The sequence below is a fragment of the Bombus huntii genome, chromosome 11, assembly GCF_024542735.1.
Source record: "Bombus huntii isolate Logan2020A chromosome 11, iyBomHunt1.1, whole genome shotgun sequence".
Classification (NCBI taxonomy): Eukaryota; Metazoa; Arthropoda; class Insecta; order Hymenoptera; family Apidae; genus Bombus; species Bombus huntii.
This window is the reverse complement of record NC_066248.1, coordinates 1,170,461-1,191,352: the sequence shown is the minus strand read 5'-3', so window position 1 is coordinate 1,191,352 and position 20,892 is coordinate 1,170,461. Positions and strand designations below refer to the sequence as shown.

The 20,892-nt window shown below is 40.4% G+C and overlaps 1 protein-coding gene across 2 annotated transcripts in view; it reads right to left on the bottom strand.

Moving 5' to 3' along the window:
* Positions 1-982: 982 nt before the first annotated feature.
* LOC126871051 (uncharacterized) overlaps positions 983-20,892 on the bottom strand; it is a 223,547-nt gene continuing 203,637 nt past the window's right edge. The window contains exons 5-7 of one of the 2 annotated variants that reach the window (XM_050629413.1): positions 10,963-11,692; positions 10,582-10,891; positions 983-10,502 (exon numbers count right to left, since the gene is read on the bottom strand). In XM_050629413.1, coding sequence (XP_050485370.1) covers positions 10,635-10,891; positions 10,963-11,692 — 987 coding nt within the window. In that variant the 3' untranslated portion in view covers positions 983-10,502; positions 10,582-10,634. Of the gene's footprint in view, positions 10,503-10,581; positions 11,693-20,892 lie in introns of both variants that reach the window. The other variant, XM_050629412.1, reaches the window with a different exon arrangement.

The following is a 20,892-nucleotide window of genomic DNA, read 5'->3' as shown; positions in this document are numbered from 1 at the left end:
TCTACATCGTAGGATTATGTCGTCGCAGAAACTCAATACTTGATTCGTGTCACCGAAATGATTTTAACGCGTGAAAGACAGATAAGCCGCTTTGGTCACTTTATTCTGGCCTTCGTTTCGAATTGCTCGAGGTAACAGCGTCTATTTTACAATGGAAAGCGTATTGCTTGGTCGCTAATTTATCGCGAGAACATGCCACATACATACGTGTATAAACTGTTTATTGGAAGAGGAATTTAGCGTATCTTTCTAGCATAACGTTCTCTTTGTTGCCATCTATGTACCGATATTTCTACGATTACCTTTGAAAATGAAAAATACATACAAATGTATGAAAAGCGTTCTGAACTTTTAGCGTATGTAAGATAAATAATCGAGACTGCTACGAGTTTAACAGAACTAGCTTTTAAATCGTCGCTAATATTAACTAAATTACCTAGCTAGTTGTGTCTAAAAAGGTGTACAGGTATACTTGACTCGACGTGTTCTATAAACAACATATATAAATATAAAGTGGCAGAACTTCTTTAAGATGGAAGGGTTTGCTTCAGCGATATTCTACCATTTTCTTTAGTCTTGTACAAAGAATGCAAAGAATACGGTAAAGGTAAACTGGAATATCATCACAGAAGGCTTTTTTTGAAAAAATAGCATCGTCGATCGATGGCATTATTGCTTAGAATTAGTCTCTTCAGAGACAAGTTTTTTAAGGCTACAAAAGAGATAACCGTTTCTTATTTTTCAACTATACTTGTTTCAGCTATGCTTATAGATATTAAATAAGAAAAATAGCAGGGAATATGTTTTAAAATACCCGAGAAGAAAAGTTAATTAAAAATACGATTTCGTCTTTCGTTGTACCAAACGAAAAAATCGATTAAACGAGACAAATGTAACGAAACTAGAGAATTTCAGAGTTTATATTTTGTCGGTTTTTGGCTGAAAATGGGATGTTCGAAATAAACAAGGAAATCACACTATGTTCGATAATATTTTCTTTATTACTTGTAAAAATTATATGGCGACGAATCATATGGTGGGTTCTCCACGGAAGGAACAAGAGAGAAGATAAATTTCTTAAACGCATTTTTTCTTCGTCGAACTATTCCATCGAATCAGCGTCACAAGAGGTAGCACGAGCATACCGAGTAATTTCCATACTCCCGTCTCTCTTTTCGCAGCTGCTTCTTCCACTGTTCTTGGAAGGAACAGAAAGAAATTGTACATACACGAGGAAACTGGACAAGAGCGGAAAGGGATCTTCGATGTTAGCGTCGATAATGGCGGTTTAATCAAACAGTAGAACGAAACGTCGCATCGCGCCCTAACATTTACCCCGGAGGCAAGGGTTAATTCTTTTATTCTATCTTTCTTGTCGATCTTTTTAGCAATCGTTCGCTCATCCTCTTTTGCCTTCTCTCCTTTTTTTCCTTTCTATAATCTTAGCAATTTCAGGCTATAAGAATTAGATAAGAGCGTAAAAACGGCAGTGGTAGACCAGTTTCATTGTCGACCCGTTCCTAAATCGATCCTCTTCGTGTTCCTTATCTCTTCCCGTTCTTTCATACTTATTTTTATTCATCGCGCAATTTTTGGCAAAATCAATATTCTTCCAACGATCGTAAAATCTCGAATACCGACTGTAATTCATCGCTGTACGAGTAACGATTAACGATCGCGCAGTTTTTATATAATTCGATAGAACTGCGTGTCATACAAAGAACTACTTATTTTAATCTTTTTATCGTTAAATTTTAAAGCGTCCACGATCATCTTACACGACCAGAAAACGATACTTAAAATAAGAATTTACAAAAAAAATAAGCGTCTATGATTTTCTCCCTGCTCTCTTTTGCCTATAACCATACCTCTTCCTTTCGTTCATAATGAAATTTCTGCGCTTTTCTGACCCCTTCTTTCGTGCGCATTGTCAGTCGTTTCGGTCAAAATAAATAATTCAATCGTGTAAAAAAGGCAGTATCTATCGAATAATCAGCTCGTGGCAAATCGACGTTAATCGGTTTTTACATGGTTTTACTGCGTTCAGTCGCAGTTGGAATATTCTACTGTCTTTTCTTTAGAGCAGAATGTTATACGAGTTCCTTATCGTTGGAATCAAAACTGTCGACTTTACTTTTCGCAAATTTTATCACTCGTGCGCGTGATTAACGTACAACTTGTCAACGAGATAACCGACGTACCTGCATAAATTTATTTATCGCGATCGAATGCATAAATGAGTGAAAATATCCATGGAATTGATCGATATACGTTCTACCGATGCTTTACTGCCTTTTTAAATTCAATCAAAATGACACAAATAAATTTCTGCGTTACGCTGTTTCCTCCGTTACTGCCTGTTTCCGCAATGGAGTATACGAACGTATTAAGCGCGAAAAAAACGATCGTCGTATGGCATGAGTACGATTATATCGATACAGATATCGTTGTATTTCCCTTTGCTTCTCTTTATTGCGATTTTCCAGACGATTACAATGTATAATGTGTAGCACATTCGTATTGCTTGAATCGAAACGGCACGTGACGCGGATTTTCTTAATGACGCGCACAGAAACGAAATTGCTTTCAGAGACGTTCCCTTGTTCTTCCGTCGAATCTTCGTCGCATCGCACTTTACAAATGTCGCTTTCATTTATTGTCTTTCGTTAGAAACTCCTACAGTCCATGCATGCTGTATCGTTACAATGATTGTCTTTTACCTCTAGTCCCGACGAACCGCTCGTTGTCTCGTTCGTCAAGAAAAAGAATAAAACACGCATACTTTGTTACAATTGCGGTGGCTCGGAATTCGCCAAAAATATCAATTGTCTGTGCTATTCTTTCTTTACACGGAAAGTGCTCGGTTTTATCTTGCGTTCGTGTATAACGTGACACGATGCAGCGAAAAATTGCGAGTTCTTCGATAGGTCTCTGTTATGAAATAAATTTCTACTTTGTTTTTTTTTTATATGAAACCGATAAGCTACGATTAAAGATATTAAAAAAATAAGAAAAAAATTCACTTTTATCGAGTATTACGAGGTTATACGCATTTAAATGATACGCAACATTGTGTTTTCGTTTCGACCTCTATACTCTTTGTTTTATGTAATCAAATTTTCTGCGTTAATCCTCAACTATTGTCGCTTATCACGCGAGTATAATCGCTATCGTTTATGTTATTTTGTTAAAAGTACGTTTAAATGATATTTCAAATTGCTCGCGTAAAATTTTCCTTCCGCTTGCCAAACAAAACGCTTATCTCTGTTTCCTCTCGAAAATTTCTTTTCGTTTCTTCTCACGTTAAATTTCATTTTGGAGAGACCAATCTAAAAAGGAAGCCTGCTATTTTATATACGGTCCTTTAAGTAAAAGAAGATTTAGGAGGGAGCGATATCAAGACAAAATTAAATTGGATCGGACAAAGTTAGAGAACTAAATTACAGGATAAAAGAATTGCTATTTGAGAGAATGTAGGCTAATTACGAGTAGCTGGAGTTTATTTCGTCAAGATAAATTCGCCCGTTCGAATTAATTGGAACGTTCCAAAGCCGAGCATGAAGGTATTTGCTCCGCTTCGTTTCCGTAATTTAAGGAAACCGAAATATAAGAGGACTGTGTGCGTTATCATCTGGAAATGGAAATTAAACTGACTTTGTTCGTTAAGAGCGAAGCGATCCAATTTCAGTTCCGCCGGAAGCGACTATTATCGGGCAGCTTGCGTAACTGTGGTACTACGCTTGGGAAAACTGCTTCCTAGTTGATAAGCTTCCAGCACCCGGATCAAGAAGAAAATTTCATTTTCTAGATCGTCGCAACTTCGTGCTCGGTTATAGTACAAAAGTTCTTCCGTGTAATCCTTTCCTTCCTATTTCACGTGTAACGAAATAAATGAAAAACTGCTTCAGCAGAGAATATCATCTCCTTTATACGCTATAAATTTTTCTTATTTTTATTATCATTCGCAAATTTGTCTTATTTATTGCTTATCTTTGTCAAACGTTGTATCTCAAGCGTGTAACGTATATTAGTTACGTGTCCCCGATATCATAGAATTCACGTGCTGTCTTTGTCGTTCAATTTTGAAAAAAATTCAGAGAGGTCGTATTCTTAGAAACATAAATTGCATTTATTGCGTCCTGACAATGTATTACATTGATTTTCTCTAGTCTACAGTTTTATAACAAACTAACGTAGTATCGATGTAAGTACACTCGCATATTCCAAGAAATATACGTATATATTTCGTTTATTATTGTAATCGTAGTTGCCGTATATAGAACATCTTGCCAATTGTAAATATTACAAACATTATGCCGCGTCAATCGACAATTTAACGAGGTAAAGAGCACCTTTCGAATTTATCGATTCGAAGTTCCAGACATTTTCAAGCAGATACATTATAATCATACTATTATATACGCTCAATGTTTTCACCACATCATTGTCAACGATTTTCTACGATACGAACGCAAAACTATTTTCCGGAAAACGAGTAGGCGGCGGAGAAGGTGAAAGATTTGTCGATTATTTTTGACGAATTCGTATGCCCGAGGGATAGACACTAGACACAACATACGAAGAACACATGATCGATGCGCATGATTGATGAGTAATGATCGTAGACCTATGTACACGGAGTCAACTGTTTACAATAAATAAGTCTTTAATAAATATACTACTAGATTAATAGGTGGTTCCTACAAGATTCGTAGCGAGGTCAAGATATTTCTGGCGGACTCTTTCCTTATCGATATGTAAATATATCGCAAACTCGTTTAATCGAGATTCGAGGAGACGTTAGGGGCGATAGAATCTCTTTCTGGTTATCCTTTTTTTTTTTTCTTTCTTATCGACTATTGCTAAGTTTCAATCACTGTTCCATACTTTCATAAATCGGTTCCCTATCTCTCTTTGACGGTAGAAAATATTGTAACTCTGCTAGAACGATTAGCTCTAGGCAACGAACATTTTTAGAATCGTAAAATATCTAGTTGCGCGTGCCAGTTCTTCTTCTTTCTATTTTTTTTTTCTTTACTCTACTTTTATCATTAAATTTAAAAGGCAGTTCATTCACAGTGTTGGTATAAAAAAGCGAAACGAAAGTATCTTTCTGTTATTGCCATTTTCTTCAGCGCGAAGCTTGATCTACACGTATAATTGCGAGGTTCGTACCTACGAATATTTAGGATTATTGCTAATTTTCAGCAATATCGGTTCTGATTAGAACGAACAATAAATAATTTACAAAACGATCCTTCGGATCGTACTCCTTGCAAGGATTAAATTACAAAATAAACGAAAAAAAAAAAAATGAACACAATATTGTAATCGATCCTAGTACCTCAGACACGATATAATATTCTATATTTTCACTCGATTATATTTAACAAGATTCTCTTTATAATCGGAACAATACAAAGCTAAACGTTCTCCGTTAGTTTCAAATTTGTCGATTACTTTTACGGTACTTAGGAAGACACGCGAGTTTCGTTCACGATGCTCAATTTTAATTACTATTCTCGTTAAGTCTATCGATCGATCTTATCGTAGAATTAGACATTTTTGGCAGTTGGCTGTTGCCCATTGTTAGAATAACAAACGGTCGGTTTACCTTAACGTTAACTTTACAAGTAAATATCTCTATAAATGTTTTAATACTTCTCTTTTTCGGTCATTTAATACTTTAAATCTCTTTACACGAGTCGTACAAAATTATTCGTGCCCTTCTTTAAAAACCTCACAGAACTTGGTTCGAAAACCGCTCTTCCTCCTGGAATTACATAGACATTCGTTTACTATTATTATTGCCTTGTTCGAACACATCCATCGTTCGCGATCGAAATACGCTTCCCTCCAATAATTCTCATTTATCTTTTCGCTGGGTTGCTGGCAATCTAAAGTCGGTTTTTCGTCGCGCTAAGAGAAATAGTTTCGAGCGACGATGTTCAGCGTTCAGGAAACGTTGCTCGTTTAACTGAACGGTTAGTCACGCAGTAAATACGAATCCGGAGACGCGTAAATGCAACTATTTGCGATTCTTTCTTAGCCTCCCCATTTTTTAAACTCTAGACGCAGCACTGTCCGAACTCTATCACCCGTTTCGATCATTGTGAAATTTTTTGGATAGAAGAAAAATAAAAAATTCAGCTCGTATTTTCTGCATCGAACTCGGCTTTTTTTTCTACAAAGATGCCATAGAGAAGTTTCCCAAGTGGTGGAATAATCGTACAAAACGACGAGTACAATCGGGTGTAATTACGCAAGACAGAAACGCGTAAATTAATTTATACTTGCATGCGCTAAACCGACATCATTTTTTCACCGATCAAATACATTTCCCCGATTTGCTGTAACAACGACGTACTTAAAAATTTGCAGTTTTTAAGTTAATAGAAAAAAGAAATTCGATCTTTTACGGATCGAATCCTGTAAGCGGAGCTGCTAAAATTTACCACGCGAGAATACTTGTATCGCTGTTGTGTTTTCACATTTGCTCCTATTTTAATCGTTCGAAGCTCGTTGAAGTAAAGAGTATTCTTGTATTACTACGACATTATTGCAATCACATAGCTTCTTGTTGAGAGTATTTTTTCGCGATAACGACGCAATATTAAATACATCTTCATCGCGGAGTAAGTGGAGATAATTTTAAAGGTAAATGCGAATTTATCTAACCAAATGAGACTATTACGATATTTTCGTACAAGTTCGCCACCTCTCTTATTATGTCGATTTCACGCGACTCGCGAAATTACAACGACTGAAAGCGTTCAAACCCTTTAAATTCCCTTTGAGTCGCGATTTTTGAGTTACGTGGCTGTTGCAGCAAACGAGCGATTTAACGCGCGATTACAGCGAGGCGACAAACATCGAACATTTTCACGTCTCGCCGTGAAAGCGTCGATTTTTACAAACGCGTTCGCTCCAGGAAAGAGAAAAAAAGGAACGCGACACGCGAATCTCTTTCGAAACGACGCGAAAGGGAAAAAACGTGTCTGTCGATGTTATCTTGCGTAGGAAGGCACCGCGAAATCGAAACTATTGCGAGGATCGCACGCAATTCTGACTTAATTATCATCTCCTTAATTTCCTCGATTGTATTATCTTCGAGTCTCCTCTCAGCGGTCTCTCGATTGATCGTCCGACTAGTTTCATCTATGCTGCATCTCTCACGCGTATCGATTTCTCTCCCGTATTCCTCGCCTAATACTACCATCGTTACATCTTTTATTGCGAGTCATTATTTTGTCGCAGCTAATCGCGACGACGTTGATAATGTTCAAGGTGTCTTTCCTTTTCACTGTGCCTTGCAACTTCCCAGGTTGATGAGTCGAGACGAGAGAGAAACTCTTAAACGGCTTAACATACCTCGCGAGGCATCTTACGACGCGCGTATCGACTTCTGGCATTCCCGATGTAGGTTACGGTATACGTACAGTTTGACCGAACAAAGGTGATGTTTCCGGGGAAAATTTCGTCGAAAGAAAGGTAACACAGGCATTTATGTGGGATAGTCAGGCGACGTCAGGGAAGGACGTGGCGTGAGGGATAATTGTTTATTAGCGTTGTCAAGATATGTTAATGTTGTCAAGGAGTGTTGCGAGCGTTACCAAGGTATGTTAAGGGAAAAATTCGTTGTGCTGTTGCGTCGTAGAATTAGCGAGAAACGAACACGCGAAACGCGGTATTATTGCGATATTGTATTTATCATACTGTTTTCTATAAGCTTACAATATAACATTCCTACATTTATAAAGTACTTTTAATCCTTTTGGCCGTTATCTCGCACGCTAAGCTACCATTAATTCGTCGAATTCGTTTCATGTATCATCGAACTTGCTGCTGTTATGCGCTCCATGATCTGTGAAATTTATCTGCACGTTACTCGGGCCAAAATATCATTATCCGTCAATTACTAAATTTTAACGTACGATTTTTATAACGAATTACGTGGATAAGAGGAGACGAAGAAAAGTACTGGAATCAGGGCAAAGTATTACGCGGGACTGTAGAAGAGCGGCGCCTGGGATATCAGGTTTCTCTTGCCTCTTACCTGCGTGGATATGCACGTTAGAAACCTCGGCGTTGGTTCGTCAAGCGGTAGATCGGTATCGATGCATCGGTATTCGAAGCATGCATCGATCGAAAATCAATATATCGTTTCGGTTGATAAGCAAAAGCCTATTTTAACGCGGTTTTACGAAGCCTAGAAGTCGATGCGTGCATATTAACATGGCTCGACGCGAGTAGGCTGATTTACTTATAATCCAAGAGGAGATTCGATGGAATATACGCTGGAAGATGGCGAAAATTGCAAAAATTACGAAAACATCTGACGAGGGAGAGAGAGAGAGAGAGAGAGAGAGGGAGAGAGAGAGAGAGAGACAGGGGGTGAAGTCCCGATGAAGCGGCATGTACGAGGCGTGTCGCTGTAACGAGCGTGCATTTCAGAGATTATCGTAATTAATATCTAACATTATTGTAATTAATGCGTAAACATATTAGTCGGCGTGTTTCGTCGGTGACTTTGCTTATTAGAGAGAAAGCGGAAGTTGTATCGGCAGAGACAAGGTTTGGTCGAGGCGAATTAACAAATTCATTGATTTCCATGCGACCGATCGTAGAAAACGTTTACATGGAATTACGAGGAGCAGAGAAATCGACCGTGGAGTCGCCATTAAGAAAATAACCACGTACATGGCTGCCCGTTCAGCCTAATTAGATCATTGACTACACTCGCGAAGGATCGCGGAACGCGGCCGCACCGTTGCTCGCGAGATCAGCTGAGAATCGTGCTTCGAGGATTAAAGCTCGAGTTTAGTGCTCGTTACACGTTAGCCTCGCCGCTATTTTATGCCACCGCATGACCACATCCCTTCTCGTACGATAATTACGTCTCTCTCTCGGCCAACACGCGCCTGTTTCTTCCCATATCATCCACCAGACAGAACGTTCTACTTTTCAATTTCCTTTTATCCGACACCGCGTGCCTTTTTCTCAGCAGAAAGCAGCTCGGAATCGAAGCGAATTGGGATACGGCTTAATGGGACGTTGTCTCGACAGGCACGTGTCTTTCGAAGGTTCTTTCGCGTTCAAGGCGTGTTTCTCCAATGGAATTTCACGTTAACTGTGTAAGGTTGAGATTTTATTTTTCTTCTGATCCGAGTTAACGAAGCTTAGCGTTGATTTTTATAGATTCTATACATGAGCCGCTCGAAACACATCGATAAACTCCGTAAATCGAAGAATACAGAGAAGGGATGATACATCGTCTTTGCTAAATTTACCATCGTTCGATTCGTATTGTCTTGTTGCGACGAACGACGTATCGTAGTTAGGTATGTAACGAAATAAAGGAATTAATGAAAAGCGAAACTCGTCACTTCCGCAAGCTCTCTTTTACATATCATCGGAGTATTTAATCGTCGCGTAATGTTAAGAAATTTGAAAATTACTCTTTTAGTCGGATTACCGTACGGAGAAGAGATACTTGGAAGCGTAAGAGATCGAAGCATTCATCCACAGAGTATGTTACTTATTCTGAAAAAAAAAAAAAAAAAAAAAGTGGAACATCCTTTCATCCTCGAATTTCTTTCGATTGGAAGCCACTCGCGGGGTCGAAACACCGACAGTTTTCCGCGGGGAACATTTCATGCGCACGCAATCGTCATACATAAATGTGGAGTATGTTGTTAATCGTAAACGTAGCATGATTACTATGTACACGTAAGTTTACATTGATTGCCGCGAAACGCGGTCGAATCTGGCCCAAGGCGATCGCGTGTACCGCCTCGCATGGCCAGTCTCTCGAGTGGGATCCCCGGAGCTTGACCGTATAACTATAGATACAGTTTCCGGCGTGTCGAACCTTTCGCTGTCGTATGCATCGTCGACTCCTTCCACCGGCTTATTCTTCTCGCACGGTCTAACGTGCCGCCGATTGTCATTTCGATCGTTGCTTCGATCGAGATGGCGAACGTTCGATATATCGATCGTAATAGTCGCGTAATAGTCGTTCGAAAACGTCGTCGAAGACGAGTGTTCGTCGTCGACGGGCAAGGATATCGTTACGATGGATTCGTGTTCCGTTCGAATTGTCATTCTGAGAAATAGAATATCCGATGATCGAAACGTATATGCTCGCAAGAAACGTTCCACGTTTTGAAGAAAAGATAGAGTCTGAAAATTTAACCCGCGTATTTGCTGAAAATCGATACTTCGAAGCTTTATTATACATTTTCAACATTTATGTTCACGCGTAGAACAGCCTCTTCTCGATTATCTAGCGATATCGATTGCTCCAACGTATTCGTTGGAAACGGCAGTCGGTCGGAACGCTCGTCCGTCGTGGCCATAGCGTAAGAATTTGGACAACGATCTCGAGGTATCCATGGTCTGGGACAGTTGCACGGTAAGACGGGCTCGAATTTCGGAGAATATCGATCGAAAACGATCTCAGGAACGTTCACGGTCACCGCCGATTGTTTCGAGCTGCGACGCTGTAAAAAGCCACCCGATTTATCGTTTCCGTGCGATTTCCACCGAACGCTCTCTTTATTCTAGGAGGACTCACGGTACCATTCGAACCAACGGACACGTTCCTCGACGAGGAAGACGGCTTGGTCCTGCGCCTAGACGAGACTTCCTCCCCTCAAGGGGCGATTGACGTACCAGGAGACGACCAGGAGGAGGAGGACGTTACGGAGGTCGATGCGAGAGTTGTCGTGGGCACCGCAGACGTGGTGTCCACTTTGCCAGGCTTGAATCTCTTCCGGACCAGAGGTACCGTAGAGTTCCTCCTCCCCGCCGCCGCCGTCGCCGCCGCCGCCGCTGCCGTTGCCGCTGCTGGCCCCTTCTTCCTCTTTCTCTTCCCATCTGTCAAATTGGGCTTTTTACTTTGACTCATGCTGCCAGCAGCTTTTACTTTTTTTGAGTTTGACGCTGGTGCTTTTCTCTCACCGTTGTTGCTCGCGGTGACGTTCCTACTTCCAGCGACCGCTTTGCTCACGGTGACGTTCCTGCTCGCGTCCACCTTTCTGCCCGTAGTGATGTTCCTGCCGCCAGCCGACGATATTCCTCCTCTCGTCTGGTCGACCCGTAGCTTCCGTTTCTTAGATGGAACCGAAAGTGCCTCTCTTCGGCAGGCTTCCTCGCTCGCAGCACCCTCGCAGGACCTCTTCGACTCTAACGAAGTCCCGTTCGAAGCTAGGCTCTCGTTTCTGCCCGAAACTACCACACCCTTCCCGCTCACCTCCACCATTTGGCACTGTGGACCCGGCACCTCGCCTGGCCTGCACCTTCGCTTCCTCTTCTTTCTCTTTTTTCGCTTGCGACACCTGAATTTATCTCTGCCATCCTTTTCCTGTACCGGAAGAGTGGGACAGAGCGATTGCTGAATCAAATCGCCGCGATGACTGTTATGCCGATGACGAACGTTGTGTTGAGCTCCCAACAGCCGTCTTTGAAGAGCCTCCACTCGCTCCGAAGGAGCGACCTGAGTTAATACCCGCGCGTAGGCGGACAGTCTACCCAAATTGTGACCCTTGGCCTGTACCCTCCTCGGCTGGCCACGACGGTTCAATCCGAGGTACAAGGTTTTCTTTGCTGTCGACCATTTCGCCGAGCTGTAGGTGTTGTAATTGTGCTGTTCCAGTGTCTCGTTGAACACGCAGTCGTCCGTGTACTCGCGCTGAAACACAATATGAAGGGAGGGTTAGCTTAGGGTTTAGTTTAGAGTCTAGGGTTTTTCTTTCAGAAAAGTTGTCAAACGTACGAAAACTTTTCCAGCTTGTTGTAAAGTAACAGGAGGAACGAAAGCTATTGGTACGATCGAAATGTCGCGAATTTATTTCGCATCTATCTTTCGCGAGTTCACCGATTAGAATTATTTCGCTGTTCCGTCGAATAAAGTTTACGTCTGAACATAAATTGCCAATATTTTATCACGTACGTTCTTCCCTTTAGTCCAGCTTGTTGTTGGCGGTCCGCGATCAACCTTACGTAACAAGCTTCTAAATTAATGCCATATACGACGTTCCAAAAATACCACATATCGTTGCTAAACGTTTGGATGTACGCTCGATCGGCGGTCCTGCGAGACTCGACTATCGCGTGACAGACATCGTATACGCTGAAACGACGAGATCACGGTAGTCGAGTCTCGTAACGATGCTAATGAAGTTTAAACATATTTCGGCCAACTCACGTAGAAGGTACGTATAATCGTAAAAGGTGTCTAGCAGCGTTCCGATACTTTCCAGACCCTGCGCGTATAATACGTTCAATCTCGTAGATCGTTTCGTTTTTAACAAACGTAAAACGTTTCCAATAAACGTAAAACAATAACTTTATCGACGTATCGTCTGCAATGACATCGTTATACGTCATTAAATCGAAGGTACGTTAAACTCGATACCATCGCTAGCTACGATCGTCGCATACTTTTATGGTATCCTCGAATCGAAAGAATTTATTCGTTCCGAGAAGCAGGCAAAGATTTCGCGATCGTTATCAGTAACGTAGTCTAATTACTCGTCGTTATCACGTTCTAATTGGCGAGGTGCTGTGGTTCGCGCAACATCGCTTCCGTCCCCTCCGTTTAACAGGTAACTTCGTTTCGTCGTATTGGCTACTGGTCGGCCGGCGAAACGGGGCTAACGCGGGGTGAAATATTAACGACGCTTCCCGATGGAAGGATGTAAATTAACATTACGTATAACACGGAACCAGCTCGACCGGCCACCGACGACCGCACACCGAGCATTATGTTTTCGCCGGCATTACGCCGCGCTGTGATTTCGCTGTCCGCTTTATGGTAACTCGTTTCTAGACGAGCGAAAGCGGCTGTGTTCTTCATCGGCTCTAATTACAGCGTTTACCCGGTTTGCACCGCGGAAAAATCCGTGGTCAGCCCGTCGACAACCGTAAAGAATGCGTACGACCGGAACGAAAAACCGACTTTACGGCGCCGAAACCGCCCACCGTTCGCGTGTCCGTTTTTAATTTAATGCTCATTTGCCACTTGCCATCGTTGGTATATCATTATCTTCGTTTTCTTTAACGATCTAACTTTTTCTTTGTTTATTTTACTGATTTTCCATCCACCTTTCTTGTTCCTTTCTGTACGACTAACGACTAAAATCGGTTACATCCAATATTTTTAAAGCAGCTTCAGCGATATCGAGTCACAGAGTTTTCTTGTGAATTTTTTATCAAACAAGAGGAGAAATGCTTGGATACCGAAGAGAATCGAGAAGAACCGCTAAAAATCGTTTGATAAAACAGGTTTCTCTTTTTCACTCGGCAACATGGAACTTCTATCGCTTTCACGAAATCCGTGTTCGCTATCCGTCGAAGATCGTTCGAAGAACGTTGTATCCGTTTTATCATTGGTAAAATATAGTGTTTATTGCTGTAAATCTAGTAGAGATCTAATCTGGCTATTAAAAATAGAAAACGTAACTGCAAATTTTATATTTATCTTAGGAAATATCTATCGTTGGAGATCGACGGTTTGCCGAAATTTACCGAAAGCTAAGGAAACGCGATTGCTTCTGTGGGTTTGACGAGTCGGTATCGGAGAAGATAGAGAGTTCGCAAAATCGACGAGGAAGCCACGACTTTGTACAGTCGATTGGTTACGCGTGCCGCGCTTTAGGGGTTTCGCGTTATTGAGTCGTAACGTTACAGACGTGGGCGAAGTTCAACGTTCACGACCGTAACTTTCCAAATGGAAATGTCGTCAGGAGGGTCTTTTTTTTCGAAGCAGCCGCCGTTTTACGAGGGTTCGTAACATGCACAAAGTATACAAAGCCAACTGCATAGTTAAGTAGGTATATTCGATGCGTAAACTGGTAAGAGGAATGAGAATTCGTCCAAGATCTAAAGTCTAGTCTAAAGGTGAAGTTGTTTGACGCAAAGAAGATCGTGGGAGACGTTCATCTTAAAGATTCCAGCGTTTTCGTTGCTATTCTCCGACAGATTATTCATTTAAAAGAAACAAAAGAACGAAAGCAAATACTGAACTAGAGAACTACAGCCTTGTAAAAAGTTGAAAATGTAGCGGCACACGACTTAGAGGTCTGATCGAGCCGCGTGTGGTCTTGCCTCGGAGTATCAATATCGTAGGACACGCACATACTGTAGTGATAACTAAACTCCGGGCAGAAACGATGTCGCCGCTACGTGGAACCGTCTAACAAAGGCGATTGGAAATTTACCGATACCCTCCTCTCGATCAGTATAAATAATCGAACGCGATCGTAAGGTGATCAGTTTCGTCAGTCCGAGTCGAAATACACTCTACGTTTTTAACAAAGAGTTATCTCGTCATTTAACATCACACGATCAACCATCTCTTCCACAAAAATATGGCTAATCGGCTTCTTCGTATGTTGATTAACTACATACGTACATATGCGTACAGATTAATCCCATATTTCGTACATCGTACGTTCATCACGCGTATTGTCATATCAATGATGTAACAACGACATGTTCGCGTGAAATTAACAACTTGCGGATAATGCCTCTAGTTTCATACGTAGCCAGTACGTGTGTGCACTGTGCGCCGAGACGAACGGCTACTATACTGCGAGGATAGTTGCGTCCAGACGCTGTTATGGCTGCAAGTGCAAAGTCGGAAACCCGATCCGGCTTTCATCTTTTCCGCATACATCGTTGGCGGGACTGACATTGATTCGTGTTTTATCTGAACCCGTTTGCGGCACCAACAACACGCGTTATTCGATCTTCGTTCGCGCTTGTTCCAAATAGGCGAAGACGGAAGAAAGGAAAAGCGTTTCTTCGATACGTATTCTCGTTATATTCCTCGAAGAAACGTAATTTTCAGCGAGCAATCGATCGATCAATCGTATCGAGCTATATTCTTTGTTGATGGAACGAGGGCGGGGCTTGCTCTCTTCCGACCAGTGTCTGCTTTCCGCGAAGCTAAAGAGCAAAATTTCCGTCATTATAAAAATGCCTCGCTATCGAGTGGAAACTTTGCGGTTCTTGCAACGATGCAAATTTGTGTGGAACAGGTTTACGCAGTGTGTAATTAGAAAAAAGGATATACGCGAGATACGTAATCTCTCGGAACGAGATGTAATTACAGCGAGTTTAGAAATATTGTGGTTCGCTTACTGACAAGCAACCAGAATCTTCGATTATCTACACTTGCCAAGTGCGTATTAAGCGATCACACCCGTTTCGTTTGTCCCATTCCACGCTAATGTCCAACCGAAGTTATACATAGCATGTAGTATGTGTACACATAGTGCGTTAACGCGTACTAACGTTTAACGGTAAGAATTACGCACGGCTAATCGACTGGCACGATATTCCTTAGAAGATCGTTACATTCGATTTATTGAAAAATAATATGGGAGGTAAAGAGGGAGATCTTATCGCGTAAATCGTTAAAGACGGGGCAATTTTTCTACGATATTTCGAAATTTAACATCCCGTTCCAATCTCCGTCTAACGCAAGTTGTTCCCGTAAGAGATTCTTCAAAACGTAAAACACATAAAGCTACGTCGCGATAACTCATATGCGATTAAAATACGAGACAATGAATTTCGTTAACGGATTCAACCGCATGATTTATATCCGATTCGTCGCCTCGTTAATTCTTCAGCGGCGGGCTTGGAAAAAAGAACGAAAGTCCCGATGTCTGTTGCATACCGTCGTTTATAGCAGCGATAAATGTGGAATACCACGAAACAGTAATTTCATTGAGCTACGTGTGCATCGCGTGATTACAGAAACGATCTCATTGACCCTCGAATAATGTAATTTATCTCGCCGGATATATTTGCGCATTCGTGAAGGGTGCGAACCAGAAATAAGATTGTCCAATTCTGCGAACCAGAATACGATTTATGTACTTTCCCGAAGGGGGCAAACGTATTTGCCGTTCAACAGCCCCGCCATTGATTAACATTCCTCACACTTTGCGAACCGACGAAGGTTGCTTCGTTCGTACGATTTTACTGGTACAGGTATCGATTATGCATAATAAAGTTTATCGAGAGCCGAGGATTTCATTCGAATAGATAATCGAACGTCTGTGATGACGATAATAATATTAATAATAATGATAATTGTCAGTAATACGTATAGCAAGATGTACGTGGTAGAAAGAATAATAATAATAATAAAAAACGAGGGTAAAGTTGACAATGGAAGGGAATATTAATCCGTGCTGTTTCGTGTTTATATAAATTGTTGCGCTGTTATGTTGTTTCGAGAAATTACCTGCGAGTTTCTTACGTGCAATTTTGTATAATTTTCTTTCATTTTCAAGCTATAATTACTTTTCGTATCGTGGGAAATATTTAGTTATCAATTCTACGTTTAAATGTACTTTCAAAGTTTAAGTTACACGGTCGAGAGATACGCGCAATGGCCAACCGTGAATTGAAAACGCTTTATCGTTTAGATGTAAACGATAAATGTCAAAAATGTCTACGTTATCGGTCTTTAGACACTGCCTTAAAGATATTGCTTGTTCACATATTTTCTAGCTTACAAATTAAAAAGAAAAATAGCAAACGAAGTAATTTTTTACTCGCACAATTTACTTTAAAAAGTCGATTGCAGCGTATCGCGATGTTCCATTACGCGTACTATTAATAGCAGACAATAAAATTACACGCGATTCGTGTCTCTTCGTCGACAATTTCATTATCTCGCATCTGGAAAGAAATGGACAAATGTCCTACTCCACTTTCGAGTGGTAGTGCACAAGTTTATCTATTAATCGAGCTGTAACCATAGTTAAACTTTCTTCGACTATTCGTAGCTTCGATAAATGTAGAGCAGCACGCGATGCACTACATCGAGAAACACGTGTTGCACCGTAATTATTCATTCGATGATCGCGTTCACCCTCGAATTCCAGTAGGCGAGCGAGAACGAGCGATCGTGTATCAAACTTGACGCCTAAACAAACCTTTGTGTTTTCCCTGCGAGATTTACGACTACGACGAAAAGAGGGGTCGATGCAGCCGATTTTTTCCACTGTCAACAGCTTGAATGAAGAATGCGCGGGCGAAATTATTGAAATCATCGTATCCCTTTTATTCTGGAACCGGTCAATATACACGGAGACATGTGGTCCCTGTTAACCCTGTCCGCGCCAATGAAACTTCCTTCTGACCATGCAAGGGGTTTGCTTGCTAACTGACAATCCACGTATTAACTTTCACGTTGCAGGCTGACATTTAGCCATTTGAAAAGTTTACTTGCAAAATTAGAATTGACGTATGTTTGTTCGGTCGAGTTTAAGCGATTAAGCTTGTTTCAGTTTGTTTAAGCGTAGACCTCGCCAGAGATTCAATTGTTGGTAAAATACCACCGCTGAGTTCAAATCGATTACATTTGAGAAAGGAATAAAATGGAAAACTGTAAGAATGGTCTGTCTATGAAATAGTATGAAATAGTTAGAATAGAATAGCGTTTAAAAGATTCCTTGCACGACTTTGTTACTTTCTTTTTTCTTTTACCAAGTAGCGCATCGATCGATATCTTGGGAGTTTATTTCGTCGTTAGTTTCGCTCGCTTACGATTAGACGAGTGTTGCAGCACGATAATTTGTACGCATCTGACGCGAGTAGAAACACCTAACGTGCGCGTATTATTGACTTCTATTCCTGAAATTCTCGATTATTATTATTGGTCGTAACTACCTATCAACCCATCGCGTCGAATCCCAGAAAGAATATTTAGATATTTCTCCTCGTGGTAGTTTTGACTTATCAGAGAGAATTTATCGTTAAACGCAAATTTCAAGTTTGTAACAGTGCAGTTTAATCCACGACGCATTTCCCGTATTTGTCTAAAGTATTTTGAAACTTGAAAGAAACGTTCTCTCTTCCCGTATAACTTTTATCATATCCGAAATTAATAAAAATACACGATTAATATAGAAATATACGACACTGATAAATGTTTCAAACAAATTACACGTAACAGGGGATTGGACATTTGTGCGCGCATGTAATTTTTCAATTGTTAGGCTACTTCGAAATCATTAAGACTCTCGATAAGACTTTCAAGTTAATGTCTCTTCTCAACGCCAATTACAGTCGTCGATATCCCGTTTAATCTAGTAAATTATGGTAGTTGCATTGACTTCGTGTGTAATTTTTTGATCGACGATCCAGTTGTAATATATATCGATCGGCATACGGCGAGCTATTTTGCAGATATTATTGGCACGAGTGTGGAAATCTGTTGCTTTCGATACTTGCGGGTTAATAGTAGGTCTGTAATTAATGAGAAGCAAAGCTGCAATTTGTCAACTAAATTATAGTGGATGTCGAATCGGATTATAATGCCACAAGTGGCACACAATTACGATATCTACGCTCGTTACTGTCTAATTAGACGCGCGCCTCAGGCGGTATCGTATCCGATGCCAAAAATATTTCTATTTTTAATATCTCTAACGTTGTAACGTATCATCTGATCGGAACGTATGAAAAATACCGAAAAAATAAACAACGTTTCGCGCGCATCAACTTACGAGTAAGAAATTACTATGATCGAAATGACATTGTACGTATACTGCAATGCCATCATCCTAGATTACGCGTTATCATTTAGTAAAAGGTTTCTCGTCTTACGAACAACGCTTAGTCTCGAAGCGCGAAAATCTTTTCAATATACGTACTTAACGTAATGACACGCTCAAGGCCGATGTAGTCGATCCTCTCAATACCGTTTACCACGTAAATTACGGTATAGATGATGTAATTTCATACAATTTCCCTTTCCTGCGCCAGATAGACGTTATATTTTTCTACAAATATATAAATATAAAAATATATATATATATGTATATGTACATGTATATAACATAAACGTACGTTATATAAATGCAACGCGTTCAACGATATACGTATACATAGGGAACGCGAGTGACCAGTTTCAGTCAAGTTTGGGCATCTCGGCACGTTCTTTTCGATAGAACGAGATCAACTTCTACGTGCAAATGATCAAAGTAATCAGGCAATCGGGGGAAACCGGGAGTAATTTCGCGGAATCCTCGCTCGCATCTTCGAGAGCCGTTCAAGGATTAGAAATTATCCGTGATTGCGAGGCGAGAAAGCGTCAGGTTTTTTGTAGCCTGGGTAGACCAAGTCGCATTTAAACGCGGCTAATATCCTGAATCAGGATCGGGCAAAAGATCAAGATCGATCGATTTATAATAATTTGGCGTTTGCCATGATTATATTCTTTTTACACTTCGGGCGACTCATTGAATATGCGAGTTACAGCGTCAACCACTGCGGGCTATGCTCATGACTTACGAGCTCAAAAGAGGAGTATGTATCTACAGTGTATCGCATCGATTACTTTCAGCTTTATGCGTGTTTCGGATGCTTTCGGATAGTTGGCTGATTTACAAACAAAGATTTACTTTTGACTTTTACGCGATTCGATGGCTAGAAAACAGTGGATAACTTTAAGAGTGGCAATTTTAATATTAACCTGAAATTATCTCTTACAATCCGAATATAATTTGAAGTGGGAAATATCTCGGTAGATTCGTAGACGCGAGTGTTGCGAAAATAAGCGATAAACCCAAGATTTTTCGTAAGAAACGAATAATATTATTAATGTTTTTCTTGATGTTCAAGAGGATGGCAAAACACATTTAATTTTTAAACCAAAGGAAGGAATTTTTTTTTTATTATCTATATATATATATATATATATATATATATAGAAGCTCGCGCGTTACGATATGTTAATAGATGGGATCTTTCTTCGTCAACCAGGAGCAAAATAAACAAATAATATACACGCATGAGTACTTAATTAGTCATAAAACTAGATGGCCTTCTTAAAGGAAATCTGCATTATCAACGTGACCAATCAGTAACAGTAATTAAAGGATTTTTTAAAAGTGGTTACTCAAACAGCATGAGCGCGTGTTTAATTTAAATTTGCTCTATTTTTGAATCTCGATCTGAAACTAGTTGACAAATAAAACCAATTGAAACGATTATTTATCGTATACCATATAAATAAATGGTATTAAAACAGGTATCTAAACAAAAATTGAAAATATCCAGTCTTCCGTGGCAATTCAGTCTCTGTTCGTTTCTAAATACGAAATAGTAACTACGAAAATGATCTGCACTCCATCGTACTTGGCGTTATAGTATTTGACTAATTAGGTTCGAGTACGTTAAATTTTGTATCGTCTAGTAGTAGGTTTCTTCCTGCGATTATACAACAAAATACGTAGATACATACTATTGTGAAAATGAAACGTAGAAAACAGCTGGTAAGGAAATCGTTCGTTGGAAAATGAGGCTCTATGCAAATGTATGTTTGTACTTTCTATAAGCGCTGTATATGAAAAGAAGAAAAGGCAGAAATAAAGTTCCAAAGAGTTGAAATTAACATCGTTGAAAAAAAGGTACACGACCAACGAATTACCTTTCGACCAAGATGCATTGTCAGTAGGCTCGATTATAGATCGTTCGAAGCAATTTGAGAAGTTAAGAGTCGCCGCGTCGCGCCGCGTCGTGGACGAAGATTCGCGTAAACGCTTAATTCTTGCGGAGTAGAGGCGCTTCGACAAACGCAAAAACGGCTGCTGATAACCGATCTTTTACAAGTAATTCCAGTGACTTAAAGCGAGAGAAGAGCATGTAATTCTCGTTGAGTACATACGCGTGTTGTTGCCAAGTTTAAAGCGGCCGATCACGTAACTTCATAACGAGCCTTTTCCTCTGGCATACACGAGCGAACTTCGTGGCTTAAGCGCTGGTAACTACAGAAGTCAAATCGCGCGTTTACGTACATTTATCGGTATATACGAAGTCGTTCGATTTTAAAGCAATGGTAATTACTGTTATCGATTCGATCGT